Below are 25,341 nucleotides of genomic sequence, written 5' to 3' on the forward strand. Positions count from 1 at the left end.
CATGTGTGCTCATTTATAGATTCATTCCATTTTAGTAATTGTCCTGTCATTTCCTCTCCACTAGAGGCAGCGTTGAGAAGTGATGGCACGGTTACCAGGAAATATTGCCACTATAAAAGTGTGCATTAAATCTGTATGTCCAGAAAAAGGCAGGATTTGGCGAGCCATGATTTAAACTTTTGTGGATTTGGTTTGCCTCCACATGAGCCTAAAAAATAGTTTGCTGAACCTTAAGACAGTGCCAAACAAAGGAATACCTTATGGATAGTTGCTAGCAAAGGCTGATAACTGAAGATGTTAAACCACTTGACCTGTCAAGGTTAATGGTGAGGCTTGATCTAAATTTCACCTTTTCTAACCCCACTGGTGTCTTTATAGCACAGAAGGCCAATCTAATTTTGCTGTCTAGATTTATGCTAAGGGTGAGTTGACTGTACCTTTCGTGGTTGTGATGTGCTGTGATTGCTTATTTAAACTTGAATACCATTGAGTAGTACTGGTTTGTACAATACTGGCACAAAGAGCGCATGCTCTCATGGGGCCCTGGGGATGAATCTGCATAGGATATGCAGCAAGATTATTCAGTGCATTAAGCTCAACAGAGAGGCTTGGCTCTCAAAGGGTTAAACCAGTGCTGGGCCTTCCCAGCATGTTCTGAACTGGAATGAATGTGACTATTGTTTCTCGTATGGCACTCCCAACTGACTTCCACTCAACACATCCCATTTCAAGCCTATAGCAAAATGTCTTAAGGCCCTAAAAGGGAATCCATTTGTTTTAAAACCATATTTAAGGTCCTAAGTGTGTTCGCTCAGTTTTAGAACCAGAAATAGTCCCTGGTGACTTGAGAACATTTTGCATGTTTGCAAATCAAAAACCCTTTGTTCCAAAGCACAGGGTGCAGCCAAATTACCTCTGCAGTGCTTTCTTCAAACAAACAAGATATTCATGAATAAAAATGGGTTATCGGAGGCATGAAGGATAAAAGAGAGTTACTGGTCCGGATCTGTTTAGGGCTGTTGTGGTTTGGGGTAGGAACAGAACTAATTAAACTTGTGTTGCCCCAAGGCAATGGTGTTCGCTGTATAATGGAAGGGTGACCCCTGCTGGTGGAAAGTGGGTACTGATTATTTAGCCTCGGTCCTGTGTGTACAGGAGATTAAGTCTGCCTGAAGTCACCATCTGGAGCAGCCAGGACTTAGAGGGTAAATGAATTAATGGTTAATTAAGCAAGCAGGGCAAGGGGATCCTTTTGTACCCCCAAACAATCTTAACAAGATGACTGAAAATAAATCAGTCCATATAAGTTTTTATATATCAGTGTAGGGACCCCTGGATCCCTCATGATCTAAAATTGCCTTCATCTACAATTTAGATAGGTTTAGTACTTTGCACTAGTCCATCCCTTTCTGACTCCTCTATGAGGTCAATCTGATTGGTCAGCCTTGCCATGTAAAACCAGGCCGTGTAATTGCCGAGTGTCATGGTTGATTTACCTAGTCCCAATTTCTTTTATTTTTATACTTGCTGCTCCTCGGGAGCAGAAGTAAACCCCGCGCTCCGGCCGGCTGCTTTCAAAATGTACTTGTAAGTTTCATAAGCCAGTGGGTACTCTGTGCAAGTTGGAGGTATGTAAACAATTATCCACAATAATACTTGTCCCATAGGCCAGAGCCAAGGTCCTGAAGCATAGCCAAGACAAGATCTTCAAATATTCACTCATTTATGTCCAAGCTTTCCAACACCGTCCTGGAGGCACTCCTAACCGGTCTGGTTTTATGGAATTCCATAATAAATATGCAGAAGATCTATTTGCATATGTTGGAACAATGGTATGCTAATGTATCTCATGCACATTCATTAGAGATATCTTGAAAACGTAGACCAATTAGGTGTGCCTCTAGAAAAAAGCTGAGAGCTACTGAATTGTGCACGTCAGGAATTTTGCAAAACAGGCAGAGAATTAGTGGAAAGAACATGACCCTGCTGTGTCTATGTTTCAGATAATGAATTGAACCCTTAAATTGTTACTTCCTTTAGCAAAACAAATGTATCAGGAGCTTCCTCCTTATCAAGCAAATGCACTTCAGCAGCCACTGTGCACGTCCAGCATCAGTTCTCACACTGGACTCAAGCAGCAGGAATGCCTTTAGTCTTGTACATTTTATAGAATGGAGTCAATGGGTTTGCTTTTAAAGCAGGTACAGTCTAACATATTGAACAGCCCCATGTACTAAGCATTTGCTCCAGAGACACAAAATGGGAGAGAACCTTTGGTTCATTTGGCCTCTAGGTTTAACGGCATGAAGTCTAATTTTCCATAATGAATTGATATCGGCTACATCTAGAAAAAAAAAAGAATACAATCTTTACATAAAGTCTAACAACTGAGAAATAGAAACTTAGAATTTGATGGCAGATAAGGACCCTGAGACCCCTCTAGTCTATCCAACTTACTTCCTGTTCCAGTCCTACAGCTCTCAGTCGCTCTCTGACTTACTCCTTGCTTCTTTGCACAGAAATGAAGGTTAACCAAAAACAATAAGAGGTAGATATTTAAATGGAAAATGGCTAGATAAGTTAGCTGACTAAAACTTATCCAACTAATTTACATGAGGTATTCAGCAGCATGATTATGCTGCTCTCTAATAGGTCTAATTTATCTGGTTAACTTAATTGGATAAGTATGAATAATATCGTCACTTATTCAGCTAAGTAGCACTGGCCCGATATGTCTATTCTCACCTTGATTTATTCAGCTGTCTACTTAGCTGGATACATGCTTATCTGGCTAAATGGCAACTGCTTAATGTAGCGGTTGCTACTTAATCAGCTAAATAGCTTTGAATATTTTTTGTATTGGGCTAACACTACATTTCTGAGCCTAACTTTTAGGAGTTGACCCTCACTCCTTCTGCTCCAAAAATGGAATTCTGTTTTCTGGCCTGAGGAAGGGAATGTCAACTCCTCATAGCTAACAGAGAACTGTATTAAGTTAATCCAATGCAATGATACTGCTTTTTTATTCTTTATTTCTGTGTATTCACATGGATGAACACAGTAACCACACTACATCATCTTTGCAGCTAAAGATCCTTTGTGCTCAGCTCATACCTTTTTTAATTCTATTAGAAATGAACTAAAGTTTTTATTTCTTACTCTGGCACATCCCAGGGTGAATGTGGCCTTCAACAGTTCTGATGTCCAATACAGACCCTGAGAAAAGAATTACTAATCCTACGATAGAGAGACTAGCACAGTGGTAACACAACTAATGCCAAAATGTTTGATAAGTGAGGATGGTAGACATGAACATAAGCAAGATGTTAAGGTGATCTTCCTCATATGATTTTTTTTTATAACTCAGAGTAACTATAGTTGCATGCTTTGTTCCATTTATATAGTCTGGTTCCGTGGCAGATGGTCAGCCTCTGCGCAAAACATATGATACACACTTCACATTTTAATACTGTAAGATGCTACTTTCAAAAAACCACTACAGGTAATTTCACTTATCTAATAATGAGCATTCCACGTGCAGAGCCAGAGCACCATGGAAGAATATCCCATGTTAAGAGCAGTCCAGTCTGGTCTCAAGTGTGTCCTCCGAAAGGAATCTATTAAGTAGCCACAAGAACTGTACTGTACCATAAGCTCCCTCTACTTGACTGCACTTTGTCTCCGTCCTCTATCTTATTTTTTCTTTCACTGTAAGAAGAGGATAACCAAAAACATCAGTAAAAGATGAGTCTTTCTCCATACACGGAAAACTCCACAGTTTTGCAACTCTATCTTGTCTGCCTCTTTTTTTTTTTTTTAACCTTATGAGAACATTTTGCAGAGCAGGATTAAATCATCAAAAGGTGTTTGGAACGTCTCAAATTAAACAATCCCCATTTTCCCCTCCATCACACACACACCCCCCTGTAATCTGCCAAGAGATGGTATGAGTTACAGAGGAGAGTTAGACCAGAAGATGAAAATGAATCAAACTCTAGCATTTCTGAGGGACAGGACATGGACGGGAATAAGTGTTGAGATAAGGGCAACAGCAATCATGCATTAAAAATCAGTAAAATGTGCATATCTTGATCAACTGCAGCATAAATAAGGTGCCAGTGGACAAGACACAGGCCCGTCACATTCTTTGAGTGCATCTTCATAGCACAGGTTTTCCCTTTGCTGACAACAGAATATTCTCTTCATCCCTAGTTTAAAATAGTTTTGCATGAAAGGCTTTGTGATAGGCCCCTAGTCAATGGAGTGCTAGCTTAAGTGATACTCCACATGCATGTCTCTGCTTCTGTCATTTGAGGTGATGACCTTTTAATCAAACTATGTTGGCAGAACCTTCACTAAAAACATCTCTTGACCATGACAGCTGTGAGGCAAGATCCAGCATTTAATACATTAGTTGACTGAAAGTCATTTAACTCATTGTAACAATAAGGGGTTTTGACATTGCCTTTTTATGCAGAAATAGTACAAAATAAAAAAATACAGAACATCCAAAAGGTAAACATGGACAATTATTATGAGAAAAGCAATAAACCTTCCTGCCTAATCTGCTAAGACTATATAAAAATATTTTTAAAAAAATTGCCTGCTATATTATCCACATAATTTAAAATTCAGCCTTGGAAAATTAGCCCCCTTAAAATCTGTAGCTGACCATTGACTACACAAGGCACCTCAACTGAATTACACGCAGCTAAGAAAGTCCTAAAGTTTTTCAAGTGTCAAGAGCAGAAAGACGAGTCGACCGAATTTTACAAGTTTACATGTTAAAGCCAAAACAATAAAGACAGCATGCAGATGTTGTGAAATAGGATTATTATGCTGCTTTAATCAGTTAAGTTGGGAATCGTCCTGTAGAATTGTTTAGAACAGTTAAACAATGTCTTTGGCTCTAAGAGAGGTCTTTGCCGTACATTACAGACCCTGATATAAATGTTTCCTCCTTTTTCTTTTTTAGAAAATTAGAACTAATTTGTACTTCTCTTTCCTTCTGTCTTCTAGCTGATGAACCCAAATTTCATCCAAGAAGGTGAGTTAAAACACTGAGAAGAAGCCTACTAATAATGGTGTCATTGGGGTTGGTATAATTCAGTTCAAAAGAAAGGCACATGAATGTATCGGGCATTGCATTCTTTCTCCAGGAATGTTCCAGTTTATTCGTTTTTGTCCTACCTTTACTCTGATAACACTAAAATCCATGGAACATGGAGGGATGGCAGTGCTAACATCAAGACAGTTTTGTGGGTCTTGAAGAACAGTGAGGCTTTATTTGCTACAAATTCCATTTCAATCAATGAAAAAGGGCTGGCTTGGGCTTTTCTGGAACAGTCTTGGTACATAAAAGATTTGCAGAATGTCATGAGGAACTTCATGGCCATGCATCTTGAGAAAAACTTCCCGAGAGCCCTATGCATCAAATGTCCAGATGCAATAAAGCACCTGATGCTATCCTCCCACATTTTTAGAGTATGAGGAATGCAAGAACAGAATGATAAGAGTCTATAGCATATTAACTATGAGATTTCTACTCCTCTCCTCTCCTATAAATGCACACTATTAAAGTAATTAAGCAGGCTAAGAGAGAATCTGAAAAGAAGCTTGCGACTGAGGTAAAACCAAATACAAACTTTCAAGTACATTTGAAGCAAAAAGCCTATGAAGCAGTCAGCTGGGCTGCTAGATGACTAAAGGGTAAAAGGGGTGCTCAAGGAGGCCAAGGAAACAGCAGAAAAACTAAATGAATTCTTTGTCTCTGTCTTTACCAAAGAAGATGTTGGTCAGGGTCATACCCTTACCAGAAATAGTTTTGATGGTGATAAGTCCGAGTGAATAAAGAAAATCACTGTGAAACTGGAGCATGTACTAAATATGACTGACAGACTAAAGAATATCATCTGGATGGAATTGTATTCACCCCAGAGTTCAGAAGGAACTCAAACATGAAACTGCAGATCTGTTTCTCGTGATTTGCAACTTATCATTTAAGAGTGGAGGGTGGCCAATATGACACCAGTTTTTAAAAAGGCTTTTAGAGGTGATGTGAGAAGACTATAGACCAGTGAGCCAAGCAAAATGATAGAAGTACCTTTAAAATCAAAATTACTGACCACACACTGTAGATAGACCTGGTTTAATGGGAAAGAGTCAACATGGTTTCTGCAAAGGGAAATCTTCCCTTACCAATTTACTAGATTTCTTGATGGTATAAATAAATATGCGGATAAAGATGAACCAGTTGATGTACTGTATTTGGATTTTCAGAAAGCATTTGACAAAGTCCCTCATGAGAGACTCCTCAGGAAATGAAAAAGTCATGGGATTGCAGAAGCAGTGTCCTATTGTGGATTGATAACTGGATAAAAGACAGAAAACAGACCGTAGAACTAAATGGCCAGTTTTCAGAATGGAGAAAAGTTGTTAGTGAAGTGCCTCAGGGGTCTGTACTGGGACCCATGCTATTTAGCATATTCATAAATGATCTGGAGAAAGGAATGATGAGTGAGATGACACACATCTCATTGAGTCATTAAAAGGGCAGCGGATTGTGAAGAATTCCAGAAGGACCTTGTGAGGCTGGGAGACTGGGCTTCTAAACGGCAGATGCAATTTAATGTGGAAAAGTGCAAAGTAATAATCGTAGGGAAAAATAATCCCAAGTACAGGTACATAATGCTGGGTTCCATGTTAGGAGTCACCACCCAGGAAAAGGACCTCGGCGCCCTTGTGGACAATATTTTGAAATCTTCAGTTTAGTGCGAGGCAGCAGTCAAAAAGACAAATAGAATATTAAGAACTATTGACAAAGGAATAGGGAACCAAACTGAGAATATCATAAAGCCTTTGTACAGACCCATGGTGCAACCACACTTTGAGTACTGTGTGCAGTTCTGGTCTTCCCATCTTGAAAAAGACATAGAGGTAGATTTTAAAAGGGTTACGCGCATAAGTTATGCGCGTAACCCTTTTAAAACCCCCCTACACGCGCCGGGCTTCACTAGGGGGGCATGTCGGGGGCGTGGTGCCGGCCCGGGGGTGTTTCGGGTCATGGCCGAGGCCTCTGAAATGGGTCCCGGGCCGGGGAATTGCACGCGAGTTACGCTTGCTTCTGGCAGGCATAACTTTTAAAACACAGGTGGGGGGGGGGGGGGGGGGTTTAAGATAGGGCCAGGGGGGTGGAGGGAACAGCAGCGCGCGCAGGGCTCGGCGCACGCAAGGTGCACAAATGGGCACCCTCTTGTGCGCGCCGACCCTGGATTTTATAAGATACGCCCGGCTACGCGCGTATCTTATAAAATCCAGCGTACTTTTGTTTGCGCCTGTTTTTTAAACTGTACCCCAGAGTGGACAAAGAAAAGGTACAGAGAATGGCGAAAAAAATGATAAGGGAATGGAAAAGCTCCCTTATGGAGAAAAGCTAAACAGATTAGGGTTCTTTAGCTTGGAGAAGGCAGAGAGGATATGATTGAAATTTATAAAATCATGAGTGGGATGGAAGGGGTAAATAGGGAATAGTTAGTTGTTACCCTTTCAAATCACACTAGAACTAGGGTACATCCCATGCTACTAACAGCTGGCAGATTTAAAACAAATTGTAGGAAGTATTTTTTCATTTAGCGCACAATCAAGCTATGGAATCTGTTGCCGGAGGATGTGGTCAAGGCAACTAACATACGGGCCGATACAGTAAAAGTCGTGGGAGAGTGGGCGAGCGCCCGCATGCAAATGAGGGCCTGCAATAAAAAGAGGCGCTAGGGACACTAGTGCGTCCCTAGCGCCTCTTTTTTGACAGGAGCGGCGGCTGTCAGCGAGTTTGACAGCCGATGCTCAATTTTGCTGGCGTTTGTTCTCAAACCCATTGACAGCCACGGGTTCGGAAACTGGAAGCCAGCAAAATTGAGCATCCGGTTTTCAACCCGTGAGCCGTGGGCTGATTTAAATTTTTTTTTTTTAATTTTTAATTATTTTTAACTTTTGGGACCTCCGACTTAATATCGCCATGTTATTAAGTCGGAGGGTGTACAGAAAAGCAGAAATTAACGCTGGCAGAAATTAACGCCTACCTTTGGGTATGTGCTAATTTCTGAAAGTAAAATGTGCGGCTTGGCTGCACATTTTACTTACTGAATTGCGCGGGAATACCTAATAGGGCCATCAACATGCATTGCATGTTGCGGGCGTTATTAGTTTCAGGAGGGTTGGACACGCATTTTCGACGCGCTATTACCCCTTACTGAATGAAGAGTAAAGCTAGCGCGTCGAAAACACGCGTCCAAATGTGGGTTAACAGTGGGTTAACAGTGCGCTCCACCGGAGTGCACTGTACTGTATCGGCCTGATAGAGGGGTTCAAAAGAAGTTTGGACAAATTACTGAAGGAAAAGTCCATAAACGGTTATCAGTCAGGTGAACTTGGGAAAGCCGGCGCTTCTCCCTGGGAGTGAGATACAAGAAATAGATCAACCACTGGGGATCTGACGGGTACCTGTGAATTTGTTTGGCCACTGACAGAGACAGGATGCTTGGTCTGACCCAGCAAGACACTTCTTACATTCTTAGAGGGAAAAATGGAAAATACTCCAGCACTGAAAAGTATTTTCCCATTTCCCCAACCCCACTATGAATTCTAATGTAGTTCCAAAGGCAACGCTAACTGCTTCCATCTGAATTTTAATGTAATTATTATATTTTTATTACTTTGTTTTTATCCAGTATGGATGGCATGTACAATATATTAAGCATTAAATCAGCTTAAAGGCACTGCCCCATGAACACAAAAGTACCACACCAAATTTAGCAGAAACAAATTTAAGTTTATTATTGCATATCAAAAATCAATCCTGGTACCTTTGGCAGAGACGGAGCCGCAGGTCTCTCTGTTAGAGACATACCACTCTGTGTCTCCCCGTATGTCAGTGAGTGCTGGTTTTTTATAGGTAAAACATACACTAGTTCCTAGTAGGAATCTATGAGAATATCACGTATTAAGTTTCTTGTGTCAAAACAAGATAAATTAAACCTAAATACCCTGTTCCCCCTCCCACCTTGAGGCCCAATTGAGGCCCACATGCCTGCCGCTTACGTCAATCTTCTGTTAGTCCTTTGTCCTGTCAGATTTTCACTCTCAGATCTTCACCCTCAGAGAGTTTTGTATAAATTCAGTTTCACCAAGGCCCCTGAGGTTGAGACAGTATCCTGTGAGAATGTAACCTCATCCATTTGCTCTTTGTGACCTCATAACCCTCCATCATAAGTTTTGAACAGCTCCAAATGCAGTTCAGATGTCTCCCAGAGTCTCCAAGTTAGGGTCAATTTGAGGTTCTCATGGCCAGAATTGCAGATAGGCCAAGCAGCAAAAGATTCTGGGTGAGCCATAGTTTCCATGTTGGTCTCAGACTTAGGCTCACATACATCATTTCCCTCTTGTGCCACTTTCAAATGGCAAGAGTGGCACACCAAAGACTCAGAGAGGGTGACAGGTATGTGAGGACAGTCCAGGGCAAGTAGTCCTAGAAGTGTATTCTAGCAACTAACCCTTGGTTTGTACTGGGTGTGTCAAGCAGAGTATGTGTCTCTCTAGATCCCTAAATTAAGTATGTGATACTCACATAGATATAAGCATTCCTCAGGTAGCAAATGGCAGCATTAAGGCTGACTTACAATAAAAGTCATTCAGCTCTGTCGTTGAACTGCAAGTGTGAATTGGATTCAATTTAGTGTATTGTTTACACAAGTTTGGTTCCATCGGCTTTCTCATGATGGCTAGTATTGAGTTTGGACAGAAGCTACTAAGGTATGGCTTCTTTAAACGATGGGTGAATAAATATTTGTCTGTGTGGTAAATGGTTCTGAAGCTCTCTTGTCCCGTTTCTTTGAATATAATGTATGTTTTGGTTCTGAATCAGACTGGAAGGCTTGTTAGATGTCTGTGTGTATAAAGTTTGATATTTATCCTTATTATCTGACCTGAAATACTATAGATACTGTTTATTCAGGGAAGGAATCTGTATGGCAGAATGAGTTGAACCACGCAGTTAGTTTCAGAGTGCTTTCCGAACAAAGTAGATGTCTGTAATTGCTTCTACAGAGCTCTGATAGAGAGGAGAAGTTTCCTTTTTTGCTCTGTGGCTTCGCTGCTTAATAATTAAAAAATTATGTGGTTAAAACAGACTAGAATTTCTTTCTTTTTAAGTTAGATGAAATGTTCACAGTAGTTTTTAGCCGTCTGTCTTAAGCCGTCTGTCTTAAGACTAATGTCATGGTCATGCGACCATGACATTAGTCTTAAGCTTTAGTTTAAATTACATGAGCATAGAAGGATAGTATAAACAAACTAAACAACTGGTAGAAGGAAGAAATTGTTCTTAAAGGGTACAGAGAGAATAATAAGAGGCAGTCCGTTGTAGTTTGCAAAGAAGAAAAAAGAAAGACATAGACTAGCATTACAGGAAAAATGTTTGAAATCACATATAGTATTTTCTAAGTCAAGAAACTACATATTAGTGTTAGAACCAGCATAAGGATAAAAAGGACAAGGAGAAATTATTATGAAAGAAGGTATAGAAAACATAGTTGCATATCCCTGATACAGTGAGCATCATTTATAATGGATGAGTCTCATAATAAGCACCAGAGATTGAAAAACATAAGACATGTTCTGGTCATAGGCAGAAATAGGAATATAGATAGACACAAATGCATGCTGCAAAAGAAAGAATAAAAGACTTATGCAGAGGCACCAGCGGTAAGGCAAGCAAGAGAATTCTACAAATAGGAAGCATTCGGTAGTTGCAAGTAGCTGCATTCCTTACAGCACATAAGTAAAGGTACATTGTCTCAGAGAACAAAAGAAACCCGCATCTAGATAAGGCCACCCTCCATAGGACAAGGAAAAACAAAGAGAGAATCAGGTTTAAGGTTTAAGCCATGTAATGAAGGGTGCAAGATGACTTCTGTGGCAAAAGATGGGATGATCTTTTAAATCCCTGACACATGGCGTATACAGTTTTCTCAGTATGGTGCCTTTTTGACAGCGGAGCATAGCCTCTTAACTCATTATATAAGGGTAGATTTTATAAATATATGCGCGCGCGTACTTTTGCTCGTGCACCAGGCGCGAACAAAAGTACGCTGGATTTTATAAGATACGCGCGAGGCCGTGCATATCTTATAAAATCCGGGGTCGGCGCGCGCAAGGGGGTGCACATTTGTGCAAACTGCGCACGCTGAGCCCGGCGCACGCTGCCTATTCCTTCCACCTCCCCTCACCTTCTCCTACCTAACCCACCCCCCCCGGCCCTATCTAAACCCCCCTACCTTTGTTGTCATATTTACGCCTGCCGAAAGCAGGTGTAAATCTGCGCGCGCCAGCAGGCTGCTGGTGTGCCATCACGCAACCCAGGGGCTGGTCTGGAGGCCTCGACCACGCCCCCGGGCTGGCATCATGCCCCCGACACACCTCCTGCCCCGCCCTGAAATTTGTGCCGCCCACCTGACACGCCCCCGACATGCCCCCTTTGTAAAGCCCTGGGACTTATGCGCGTCCCGGGACTTGCGTGCACCGCCGAGCCTATGCAAAATAGGCTCGGCACGCGCAGGGTGGGTTTGGGGTAGGTTTTCGGGGGGTATGCACGTATCTTATGCGCGTACCCCTTTGAAAATCTACCCCTAAGTTAGATGCATATGTTATAGATTAAAGCCTAATATAAGAGCAAAACAAATTCAAATTAATCACAAGAAAATTCCATCATGTCAATAACTCCCTGCCTTTAATAATCCCTATTACTATTACTGATCTGCATAATATTCCCATATTATTATAAGGCAACATGCAATAGTCCAAACCACAAACAACTTAGGTACTCAGACATTACATAAAAACATATATTTTACTGAACTGATTGCATAAATTCATGCATTCATTCTTCATTTACAATGACACACAAATAACACATAAAGACAATTGACAGCCATTTGAGCTACAAAATGAAAATGTTTAGAAAATAATTGGATCGATCCAAAAAAAAAAAAAAAAAGAAAGTCAGAATTAGAATAGATCTATTTAAAATGAAAAGAAATAAAAATGGGAAAAATGTAATCTTCAAGCGTTACAGCTCACAGGGCAGAGAAGGCTTTGTGTTTTCAACCTGGAAAGATATAAAATCTGATATGCCTTAAGTCAGCAAATAGCAGTCACGAAGCTACTTTCTTGTCTCTATAGTTATACCTCTAGGAGGTGCTACCATATTTTGTAGCATGATAGCTGCTTTCCATCTGCAACTATAAAACCTCTTTATTCCCTTCCCTAAGATAATAATGTATATGAGAGAAAACATAATCTGAATCAGCATATATGGTTAAATTATATTGCAAATTACTGTTACAAACAGCACAGACCCATCAGTGAAATGTAGCCTGGAGTCCTGTATTTCTGAATTTTTAAATTGGAATCTCATTAGGTAAATATCTTATCATTAGGATATGACTTTTTTTTTAATTAACAAATACTTTAGCATGGATTATATGTATATAAGTTCTTTCTCTTTTTTCTCTGACATCTGTTTAATTAAATAACTCACATCCTTAATCTATTTTCTTCTCTTACACATCACCATAGTATAACCAACTCACTCCATCCCCTAATGTACCCTGAACATCAAACAATTTACAGTGTCAAGCAAACAAAAACTCTTACAAAAGTAGAGCTCTGCAATTCATTTTAAAAGCACCTGGCTCATGTTTTTTTTTTCTCTGCTTCAAAGAAGAGAGAATTCCTATGGGTGGGGCGGCTACTCCTACTGCTCCTGTAAAACAACGATCTACATAATTTACTTTACACTGCAATCAATAGTCTATCTAGTAACAAAACACTTTACACACCCACATCTAGCAGAGCAAAGATCTTATTAACATATAGAAATAAAATCTCACGAACAGAGAAAATTTTGATTCATCTTTTAAATCTAATCACATGGGAAGACAGACGGCTAAAAACTACTGTGAACATTTCATCTAACTTAAAAAGAAAGAAATTCTAGTCTGTTTTAACCACATAATTTTTTAATTATTAAGCAGCGAAGCCACAGAGCAAAAAAGGAAACTTCTCCTCTCTATCAGAGCTCTGTAGAAGCAATTACAGACATCTACTTTGTTCGGAAAGCACTCTGAAACTAACTGCGTGGTTCAACTCATTCTGCCATACAGATTCCTTCCCTGAATAAACAGTATCTATAGTATTTCAGGTCAGATAATAAGGATAAATATCAAACTTTATACACACAGACATCTAACAAGCCTTCCAGTCTGATTCAGAACCAAAACATACATTATATTCCAAGAAACGGGACAAGAGAGCTTCAGAACCATTTACCACACAGACAAATATTTATTCACCCATCGTTTAAAGAAGCCATACCTTAGTAGCTTCTGTCCAAACTCAATACTAGCCATCATGAGAAAGCCGATGGAACCAAACTTGTGTAAACAATACACTAAATTGAATCCAATTTCTATAGGAATCAACTCATTTCTCCATAACTTTAATTCCTCCTTAGTTTGGTTATAACTTCCAAACAGACCCACTCCCTTATCTTCCAATACAGTTAATTCTCCAACTCCCAGTATCCTTTCAAATGCTAAATCTTCCATGGCAATTATAACTTGAAACTGCTGTAATTTACACCGTGGCAGCAGTCCGCTCAGCCATGCTAAGGCAAGATCTTAGAACAAAGAAATAACTGTTGCTGGCTTAAACCTCTTTGTAATGTGTTCAGTAAAAGTTTACTGACAACTATACAGGCAAACGAACCAGAAACACGCCTAATAAGTTTCCATTAAGTGTACTAAAAAGAATCTATACATCCCCACAGCAAAAGCAAACTAAATAGTGCACTTTTATTTACAATTGGCCAAAGAAAGCTTTTACTTGCTAACTAAAAAAATTATACTTACAATTTGATTATTAAGTACTTACACACACAGATCTGTCATCCCCTACCGAGGGCACACTCTTCTGTCTTCTGGGTATTACTTTTTCAATAAACAGCCATCCAGAAATCTTCTGTTCCTGGGAATTACTATGCACTAAGCAAAACATCCTTCGGACGAGAGCCAATTTGTCCAAGTTCCAGCGTTAGGTCCGAGCCTCTCCAGCAGATTCAGACATAAGACTCTATAAGGTACAGTAGCCGCAGCTGCTGTCAATTCCCGGGTTTCGGCACCAAAATGTTAAGCATTAAATCAGCTTAAAGGCACTGCCCCATGAACACAAAAGTACCACACCAAATTTAGTCGAAACAAATTTAAGTTTATTATTGCATATCAAAAATCAATCCTGGTACCTTTGGCAGAGACGGAGTCGCAGGTCTCTCTGTTAGAGACATACTACTCTGTGTCTCCCCGTAAGTCAGTGAGTGCTGGATTTTTATAGGTAAAACATACACTAGTTCCTAGTAGGAATCTATGAGAATATCACGTATTAAGTTTCTTGTGTCAAAACAAGATAAATTAAACCTAAATACCCTGTTCCTCCTCTCACCTTGAGGCCCAATTGAAGCCCACATGCCTGCCGCTCACATCAATCTTCTGTTAGTCCTTTGTCCTGTCAGATTTTCACTCTCAGATCTTTACCCTCGGAGTTTTATATAACTTCAGTTTCACCAGGGCCCTGAGGTTGAAACGGTATCCTGTGAGAACATAACCTTGTCCATTTGCTCTTTGTGACCTCATGACCCTCCATCATAAGTTTTGAACAGCCCAAATGCAGTCCAGATGTCTCCCAGAGTCTCCAAGCTAGGGTCAATTTGAGGTTCTCATGGCCAGAATTGCAGATAGGCCAAGCAGCAAAGGATTCTGGGTGAGCCATAGTTTCCATATTGGTCTCAGACTTAGGCTCACATATATCAAATATCCAACAGTGTACTTGTTATTTATTTTTATTTGGTTTTAGATGGTATTTTTAAACCATACATGAAGTCAAGACAAGTATAGTACATTCTCAGCATAAGTTTCTCAGGCATATTCATCCGTCCTAAGAAGTTTATCAAAATGAGTGAGTAGGGACGCCCCAGTGGCCCGACTGCCAGCAGAAGTACAGAGGTAGATCCCAGTCTGTGCAACAAGGATAACCTTTGGTATTGCAAGGAGTTTGATAGTTAGATGAAATAAATTAAAAAAGAAAATGTACATGCATATATAGGACGCAGAGTGGTACACACACAAAGCAGAGTACTAATTCATCAGTTTGTATATTAGTTACATGAAATAAATCTGGAAACTTTTAACTTCTCTACAAAGAAGACATGAATGTGCAGCTATTTAATTTGCCAACATTTTGCTTTTCCTTTTTCTCTCAGTTGCCCCAGAAATTCTGGTGCCCTTGGTGGACATCACCTGTGTGCTTGGGGACACAGTGACATTACATTGCAAAGTTTGTGGACGGCCAAAGCCAAACATAACTTGGAAGGGACCAGATCAAAATAATCTTGACAATGACAACAGCACGTATGTGGTTTCATCCTGGTAAGTACCAATAATGCACGAGGTTCCACACAATACTGATCATTTAAAAATGCTAAATGCTATAATGAGCTGGAGTGGACTGAACTGAAAGCCAAGTGATACTAGTCAACTACTGGCCCAACCTAGAGCTGAAGCGTTTAGTTCCTGGGATGCAGGAAGATATAAGATTGAGCATCCTGGCCTGGGCTTGCTGAAATGTGGCATCTGATAAGGTCAACCTTGGAGAAATCTTCTCTTGAGGACTGTGTAACCAGTTGAGTAGATGGAAGACTTTGGGTTAGGAAGGAGATTGAAACAAGCACCAGGACCTTCAAGGAAATCTCATCAATCTGCTTTACAGAAAATTTGCAGAAAACCAATAGGGATCCTTTAGAGTCTGTCAGACAAAGTATTTGTACACTGAAACTAATACATTCTCCAATATATGATATATAAGAAGGACATCTTCCTTCAAAAGTGTTGACATTTTCAGTAGTTGCCCAGTACAGTCCACTAACTGGAGACCTTATTATAAGCATAGGAACACACTTTTAAAGGGTTTGCTAGAGAAACAGAATGGGAGCATGAACGTTTTTGAAATTTGACACTGTAATTTCCTTCCGCTACAATCATGACACAAATTATTTTCCCTGTTTTCCTGAAATTCAGTACATAATTCATGGACAGATATAACAGGAGAGTTGAGAGGTCAGATGGAAGACCCAAGGAGGGAGTTCAGTGTTGGGTTGCATTTAGGATTTTATTTGCACATCTACTAAAAGAAGATGAATTTCAATTGGACAGACTGGATGGGCCACTCTGGTCTTTATCTACCATCATTTACTATGTTATAGTATCTTCTGCGATAGACAGAATATGTTTAACTCAATGAACTTCCCTCTGGCTGCTGATTATCGTTATTAGTTAAGAGAAAATAATGCTGGATGTGGCAAGAAGACATTTAAAAATGAACCATTCTCCTGGTCTCTAGTGATTCTGGTGAAATTAGTCTGAAGATCTGCAACTTGATGCCCCAGGACAGTGGGATTTACACCTGCGTGGCAACAAATGAGCATGGAATAGCATCAACCTCTGCCACAATCAAAGTGCAAGGTCTGTGCAGCCATTTGATTTTATCTTGTTTAATCACGATTTAGAGAGAGACCCTAGATTTTCAGAACAGGTTGATCCAGGGACTTGTGGTTCTGACTTTTACTTACACCTTCCTTAAGAACACAACTACAAGTCCCTGCATGCAATGGGGCAAAACCAGGACTGGAACAACCTGTCCTGAAAATCTGGAACCAGTTGGCAACTCTAGTTAGAGTAGTATTTCCATTCATGCCATCGCTGTCTGTGGAGCCCATCTCCAGAGAACCGGGATTAGAGAGCTACCATGTAATGCCTTCAATTTAACTCGTTTCTTCTGGACTGTTCACTATTTTATATGTGAAAGGCTTTATATCTTATTGTATAGTATCAAATGTATGTAAATGTAGATATTTTTTTAAAGAAATGCCTCTCCCCTATGCATGGCCGATACGCCCTGTACCTTTCCATGCATAGGGGAGAGGCATTCCAGAGGGTGAATATGGGTGAGGTTGGGGCCTTACGCACGGAATTTTTTTATTTTAAAAAGCTTGTGCGGAAATTCTCTGGCAAAACCTCTGCGCACCAAGTAGCCTGTTTAATTGTACGCACGTAGTTTTGCTGGGGTTAAGTCCACTTTGAAAACTGGTGCAACGTCTATGCATATTTGCCTGCTAATTTCTGTGTGGTATTACAAAATGACCCTCATTATGCGTAGTTGTATTAAATATAGTTTATTGATGCATTATATTTATAGGGAAATTGTGGGCTTTTGTGAATTTATTATGAAATCTGTTTTATATTTTTCTTGGTCGTTCCGACAGTGTGTGTGTAAGAAATAAAAAACTGGATTTCGGGCGTGGTATAATGAAAAGGTTAGACTAAAGCAGGGAAAAGCTTTTTTTTTTTTAAACTGCTTTTCCCTCTGCGAGTGAATGATCCCAATTTATCGAGAACTCTTGGCTTCACAGGCGTCCCGGCAGCCCCTGGCCGCCCCGTTGCTCAGGAAAGAAACAGCACCTCCGTAATCCTGCGTTGGATGCCTCCATCCAGTACAGGAAACTGCACCATTTCTGGATACACCGCGGAGTACAGGGAGGAAGGTAATGTTCCAGCGCAGGACCCAAAGTCCTACGAATATGCCAAGATCTATACTTTTGGTTTTTTTAAACATTATAAAATGAGTGATATGATAGGCTAACGATGCTTTTCAATATATATATATATAAATGATCTGGAAAGGAATACGATGAGTGAGGTTATCAGATTTGCAGATGATACAAAATTATTCAGAGTAGTTAAATCACAAGCAGACTGTGATACATTACAGGAGGACTTTGCAAGACTGGAAGATTGGGCATCCAAATGGCAGATGAAATTTAATGTGGATAAGTGCAAGGTGATGCATATAGGGAAAAATAACCCTTGCTGTAGTTATACAATGTTAGGTTCCATATTAGGAGTTACCACCCAGGAAAGATCTAGGCATCATAGTGGATAATATTTTAAAATTGTCGGCTCAGTGTGCTGCAGCAGTCAAAAAGCAAACAGAATGTTAGGAATTATTAGGAAGGGAATGGTGAATAAAATGGAAAATGTCATAATGCCTCTATATCGCTCCATGGTGAGACCGCACCTTGAATACTGTGTACAATTCTGGTCGCCGCATCTCAAAAAAGATATAGTTGCAATGGAGAAGGGACAGAGAAGGGCAACCAAAATGATAAAGGGGATGGAAAGGCTGAAGAGGTTAGGGCTGTTCAGCTTGGAGAAGAGACGGGTGAGGGGGATATGGGTTCCTTTCCCCAAAACTGTTTTCTACTCCTTGGGTGAGCTCAGGATGCTGCGGAGGAAGCACTCACAATCCTTTGGGGGGAGGAGGTCTCTGCCAGGAGTGACATCTAGAGGCCAGATGTACTAACAGGTTCTTCTCATTTTGTGTCTATTTGTGGAAATTGCTTCATACATCTGGCCTTTAGGGTCATAGCACGGGCTGCCAGAATATTGTCAGTGTGGCACGTGGAAAAATGTTTTAAAATGGATCTGTTTTATAATGGCAGTAAGTCTCCAGGACATGCAGTGTTATTCAACTGTTTCCTAGAAATGTAAAGTCCTTTATAAAATAGTTGAAACAGAGAGCTTTCAGGTTGGTCTAGATGAATCCTGACAACCTCAAACCACTCAGTCCAGACTAGTTGTGTTTTGGAGATTTTTGCTCTTTTGTTTTTTTTGACCCACTTTCGCTCCCTCAAATCTCTGCCATTGCACTGTCTCCATGTGATCTGCCCAAGCAGCTTCAGAGACCCTTGCTGGTCCAAGGACTGGAGGGACGCACCCTGACTGGCTCTGGGCAGGCAGCAGGCTATGAATCTCCCCTCCCCACCCCCGGAAACCAATTGGGCTGGTGCGCTGGTGCTGGCTGGGTTCTGTTTTCAGGAGAAAACGAAGGTCAGATAAAATGAAGCATAAAGCCTAGTGACACCGTAAGTCTTAGTGTAGCCGAGTCGATAATATTGGTGTAGAACTCTCCAGAAATCAGCCAGATTAGTGACTGATGATGATCGAATAGCATCCAGTAGGGGAACCTGGGAGGCTGGATGTTCGGGCAACAGCCTGAACCTTTTATAGCTGTTTAGTGTTGTGGAGCGCTAGGGGAGCGATCCCACTCCTGGGAGATGTGTGTGCCCTTGGGCCGCGGCTCGACGCCAGAGGGGTCTGGAGAGGTGCCGCGGGAGGCGTGGCATGCCCGAGCATGGGCTGGACGGGAGCAGGGCTGGAGTGAAGACTGGCTGACAGGCCCTCCTCTGGACCTGCGCGCTTCGGAAGACCCAACAACGCAATGTTGGTCTTGTGAACAGTCCTCCGACCGTTCCCAGCCCTTTTGGACCTGCCGCAGGGTACGGCACGAAGCGGCAGGCCAGATGGAGGCCAGGACAGTGAAGACTGGAACATGGATTCAGACGAGACTCAGGAACGACGTAGACTCAGGCGTTGACGTGGACTCAGGAATGAGGTGCTGGATGCAAAGACGTGGACTCAGGACGAGGTGCTGGATGCATAGACGTGGAGACAGGAACGAGGTATGATGCATACAGGAGACTCAAGGGCGAGGTACGAGACTGGCAACATGAAGCGCCCTACACAGCCCTCCCGTGGGGCTGGTCATGGACCACGACAGGGGTTGCCGCAGGATACCAGGCTTTCAGAAGATTCAGGAACAAGGTAAGGCTTTCTCACGGACTTAGAAACGAGGTGCATGGCTTGCATCACGAAGCGCCCTACACAGCCCCGCCCCGTGGGGCTGGTCACGGACCACGACATGGCTTGCCGCAAGGCACCAGGACATTTTCAAGATACAGGAACGAAGTGCTAGCTTTCAGAAGATTCAGGAACAAGGTAAGGCTTTCTCACGGACTTAGAAACGAGGTGCATGGCTTGCATCATGAAGCACCCTACTCAGCCCCGCCCCGTGGGACTGGTCACGGACCACGACATGGCTTGCCGCGAGGCACCAGGACATTAACCAAAGCAGGAACAAGGTGCTAGCTTACAGGAGATTCAAGAACGAGGTACTTAGCTTTCAGGCGAATACAGGAACAAGGTTTGCATCATCAGGCTGGAAACATCAGGAGAGGAACATCAGGACTGGATCAAGAGACAGACCTTGGGACTGGAACGACAGGCAGACATCAGGACTGGACGAGGAGCTCCAACAGAGAACATGAAACAGAGGACCTTGCAGAAGTGCTGGAACACGGATGACTTCCTGGAGCGAAGGATCTCAGGAGTGACCAACTCCTTGCGAAGGCAAAGACACAGTGAAAGCTGAGCCCTTTAGTAGAGCTGAGGTGGACAACGCCCAGGGAGGGGTCAGCAGGGGGCCACACCTGGCTGGCCCTTGAAGAGAAGCAGAGAGGAGCGCGCTCGCGCCCTAGGAGGCTGGAGAGAAGAGCTGGAAGCTGGTGGTGTCCTCAGCCACGTGGAGGGCCCAAGGAAGCCGCGGAGCAGCCCTGGACTGGAGCTGGGTGAAGGCAGTTCAGTGGAGCAGCTCCCAGCTGCATGGACAGAAACAGAGAAGGTAAGGCTAGCTGCAGGCACCGGCAGAGAGAAGTGCTGGCTGCAGAGGAAGCGGGGGAAGGGCTGACTGCAGGAACGGCTCCATGCCGTGAAGACAGCCCCAGGAGCAGAGGTAAGAGTGCAGGCACTGGCAGGGACGGCTTCCCAGCCAGGCAAGGACCCGGGCTTGAAGCAGGCACTGGGAGAGACGGTCTCGCTGCTGGCTAAAGGTCCCGGGATTGCAGCAGCACATCGGGGAAAGGCAGGAACAGTAGCAGAGAAGCAGACCGCATGGCAAGAGCTGCGGGGACAGCCCCAGCTGATTCAGGGAGGAAGCAAGCAGAGTCAGCAGCCCGGCTGGCTGTGGCTGTGAGAGGTAAGAGTCTGCCCATGCTTCTTGCGGGCAGGAGCATAACAGTTTAGATTATTACAAAGCTTGGTAGTAAGATGTGGGTGAGAGCGGAAAAATGGGTTTTGGATGAAGTGTGGGATCTTGTATGCTCATCTGCCCAGGATGGTTGAGAATCTGTATAGGAGACAACAAAGATTGACTCCATTAAGCAACGATGTCCTACAAGCCGTCAAGCTTTTACAGCCAGGATATTTCTTTGTAGGGTGGACAGAAATCACTGGGCAGGTTGGATGGGCCAATTAGGTCTTTATTTATTTATTTATTTATTTATTTATTTATTTTGCAGTCATCTATTATTTTAGTTGAAACAGTTACCATAAAAATAATTTACATTTCTAGAAGCAAAAATGTGTAGCTCTCAAATGAATCCAAAGAAATCAGCACTTTAAAAGGCTGTGACCAGATCTGAAATTGAAGTTAGTGACTCAACCAGCTGTGAGGGCGGGGGCTTTTATTATTTTTACACAAAGCTGTATCTGCCAGAGAGTCTGAGTCCCCACCTCCCACCCTTCCCCCACCCCCAGCATCACCTTCACGACAGGCCCGTATCCACAGGAGACCTGAACAGCACTGCCGATTAACTTTTCTGATTTGTAGTGAGGATCTGAAGTCGCCTGCTTCCCAGCAGCTGATCTGCGTTTCCTTTGTACCCCAGGATCTCCAGTGTGGCAGCAGTCGGTAGCCTCTACCCTGGACACCTACCTCGTGATTGAAGACCTGTGTCCAGGCTGCCAGTACCAGTTCCGTGTCAGTGCCAGCAACCCTTGGGGGATCAGCTTGCCTAGTGAGCCATCCGAATTTGCACAGCTCCCGGAAAACGGTGAGCACCAAGCTAATAAACGTGCCATCCCCTATGTAAAGATCAGACCACAAACGTGATTCACTTCTAAAACGGAAGATCCAAATACCGTACAAACCAGTGCAAGAATAAACCTCTGAGGGTGAACTGCAGTCTTCAAGAGTCAAACGGGCCTGGCTTTTCAGGTAGCCAGAACATGCAAGCTAACTAGATTTTAATCATATTCACTTACACAACATGAACGGCACGAATATTCATAGGGACCTGAAGACCTGACTTGTACGCGAGCAGGCCTGGATTTCTCAATAGGCACACCAGGCCTGGGCCCTAGGGCAGCAGGTTGGCTGGAGATTCGCTGCCTTTCGGTTGTGCTGAATCTCACTCAGCAGAGAACAGCCCTCTGCTTCCTGATCCGGCCTCGCCCCTCCAGGCAGCGAGCAGGGAACAGGAAGGCCTGCAGCAGACAGAGCAAAGTGGGGGTTGTTTTAGGGAGATTAGGAGGGGATGATTAGAGATCAGTGGAGGGTGCAAAGAGAGGCAGGGGGGGATGACCAGGCTTAAAGAGGGGACGCAAGGAGGGACCAGGACCAGAGCATTGCAGGGACACCTTCCTCCTCCCCTCTCCACCCACTGCCATTCAAATCTTTTCCCCCAGATCCCGGAACTCACTTCTTTCCTTCCTACCTCTGCCTTCTCTCCTTCCTCATTCCAAGAACCTCTCTCTCCCTCCCTCCTCTTCCCCATCCCAGATTCCTAATCTTTCCCGTCCTCCGTCTCCCATCCCGAGACCTCTTTCCTTCTCACACCCCTCCCTCTTCCTCCTCACCCTCATTTCTGAACCGCCTTCCCTTCCTCTCCCCATCCTCGAGGTCTTCTCTCTGTACTGATACTTGAGATCACTTTTCACCCAATAGCAAAAAATGAACATTACTAATAATTATAGTGTAAGACTCTTTTTATAATGGAATATAAAAGATGGAAATGCTTGCTAATTGGCTTCAGAATGTTATAATTTTTGCCACAGGGAACTAGGGGACTGTTCCTTAGACCTTCTGCTCCGTATTGTTCAACCTTGGGTGGGGTGAGGAGAAAGGGGCGACAGCACCAACAGTGCCTGGGGGTGCCAAAATCCTAAATTCATCACTGAGTGTGAGTTCTCAAGGCCTGGTCACTCCCACCTTGGGTGAAACATGGAGCCCCTGAGGCAGGGACTGCAAACTCCACTCATCAAGCACCGAGACCAAGGACTTGCAATAATAAGATATCCTTGCATGCAGGCTAAAATAAATAAATAAATAAATAAATAAGATAACGCGATCCAAGCCCAGGGTTAGTTTAGATGATCTGAAAACTAGATCTGTTTGCCATCCCTGCCCGGTGTTGTGCCATTGGGTCCTAGACCTCTGTTCTCCACGGACACAGTGTCTGCCTACGGCTCATCATTTCACACACCACTAAGACACCTACTAGCCAGGTACCTCTGTTGGCCAATGTTCTGAATCAGCAGGCCCACCTTTCTTTCAGTGACGGGATTTATTCTGAAATAAAGAATGCTTGGGAAAATATGACACCATGCAGGAAGGGGGAGGGAAGAACTGACTTATTAGACTTGTCCTGGTTCATAGATCAGCCAAGATAAAGGTCTGTGATCTGATGCTACCCACTCCTACAACAGCTGTATAATACGAAGTCTTCTTCCTGCCTCCCCCTGCCTGCACGTCTTAATGCAGCAGCAAAATGTTAACTGCAAATATATCAGGGTCTGCTGTGACAACTGTGCCTTAGTGTTAGACGATTTAATAAGCCCAGCAGTCATTATTCCTTCTTTTGTAAGATAATTGCATCTGCTGCACTTGTTATTAACGCACTATAAATTACAGCTACCGCCGTGCTCCTCTTCTGTGCGTATGCAAGCTTGTTTAAGTTTGTAAATCACAATTTGAATGTCTTCAGCTTGTGACCTGCATTGTTTAATATAAAGTATTTCTTTTCCTAAAGACAACACTGCTGATGGTTCCACAATTTCTTGGAAAGAAAATTTTGACTTTGCTTACACAGAACTTCATGAAATCGGAAGGTAAGGTAAACAATATTGGCAGGGGCTGGGCGGGGCGGCAGGGAGGAATTCTACAGCTTAACACAGTAAAAAAAAAAAGTTTAAAAAATGGATGCAGAAAAAAATGACAAAGTCCATCTGACAGGACTGGCCATGCAACTCAGTGGCTGGAACACCGGACTGTGTCCTTGCGAACCATGCTTTGACTTCTCTGTTCACTGCCTATATATATAGATACACACACATATATATACATAGATTGAGAGATTATAAAAGTAATATCCATTGTGGAGGGCAATTTCTGATTTGAAGCTAAAGTGATAATTGATAAATCATTCTCTGCTCGGTGCTGTTGCTGTGTAAACTGTTGCGCGTCCCGGCCGTGTGGGTGCTGTGACCGAGCCTGCTCACCTTGCGCTGCCCTCTATGAGCGCCGGTCTTGCCGCTGCTGCCAGCTCCCGGCGTCCCCAAGGCTCACCGTGGTCCTCTCCGGCTTCCTCCACGCCGCAGGCCTTGCAGCGGAGCTTCCGTCGGGGCTCCGCGTCTTCAGCCCGCCTCGGCCCCATCCCTAGGCACACGCGCGGCTGATGTCCTCAGATTTAAAGGGCCAAGCGCGGGAAACCTAACTCGGGCATGAATTGATGACATCACATAGAAGCCCTATATAAAGCGAGGTCCTGCCCCCAGGACCTCGCCTCGGCAATCGGATCGACACCTTGATGTACTAGTTTGCCTGTTCCTTGTATCTGATCCTTGTTCCAATGTCTCCTTGTTCCAGCATCTTCAGTGTTCCTGCGTCCTGCCTGTGTCCTTACTCAGGTAGTACCTTCTCGGACTGATCTCTGGTACTGACCTCAGCCTGTCTGACTACTCTCTTCGTCTGCTGCCTGGAACTGACCACTCTCTTTGTCTGCTGCCTGGAACTGACCCTCACTTGCCTTGACTACACTCGGATTGACTTTGGTATTAAACCCTGCTTTGGCTGACCACTTCTGGATGTATACACTGGCTTTGACCCTTGCGCTTCACTCGGACACTCTCTTCTGGCCTACCGTGACTACCAGAACAACCTGCTTGGATTCAACCCGCGGCTTTCACCAGACGAGACCCGCAGGCGCTGCCTGCCTCGCCCGGAGAACCTTCCTGAACTGTTACCTTCCTGAGGTCTCCGGAGCTTCCAGTTCAGGTCTGGTCCATCCTCTCAGCATCAGCCACGCACCCTTGCACCTGGTGGACATACCCCTCTGCTACCTCTCCGGGAGACCATCTGAGGCCCACCTAAGTCCAGGCGGTTCAAGTACCCAAGGGCTCAACCTGCGGAAACCCCGGACTGTTATTGGTGAAGCTCCAGCCAGCCTCTGTCTCTTCATGTGCTCCGCCTCCTGGTGGCAGGTGCTCTCTGGGTCTGACCAGAGGG

The 25,341-nt window shown here is 43.3% G+C and overlaps 1 protein-coding gene across 1 annotated transcript in view; it reads left to right on the plus strand.

Annotated features, from left to right (window-relative positions):
• KALRN (kalirin RhoGEF kinase) overlaps nucleotides 1–25,341 on the plus strand; it is a 1,195,491-nt gene that overhangs the window by 1,157,263 nt on the left and 12,887 nt on the right. Inside the window, exons 51-56 of the mRNA XM_029605245.1 lie at nucleotides 5,020–5,047; nucleotides 15,368–15,533; nucleotides 16,504–16,625; nucleotides 17,573–17,704; nucleotides 21,725–21,889; nucleotides 23,867–23,945. Coding sequence (XP_029461105.1) covers nucleotides 5,020–5,047; nucleotides 15,368–15,533; nucleotides 16,504–16,625; nucleotides 17,573–17,704; nucleotides 21,725–21,889; nucleotides 23,867–23,945 — 692 coding nt within the window. The remainder of the gene's footprint in view (nucleotides 1–5,019; nucleotides 5,048–15,367; nucleotides 15,534–16,503; nucleotides 16,626–17,572; nucleotides 17,705–21,724; nucleotides 21,890–23,866; nucleotides 23,946–25,341) is intronic.

Source organism: Rhinatrema bivittatum, chromosome 6, assembly GCF_901001135.1.
Source record: "Rhinatrema bivittatum chromosome 6, aRhiBiv1.1, whole genome shotgun sequence".
Classification (NCBI taxonomy): Eukaryota; Metazoa; Chordata; class Amphibia; order Gymnophiona; family Rhinatrematidae; genus Rhinatrema; species Rhinatrema bivittatum.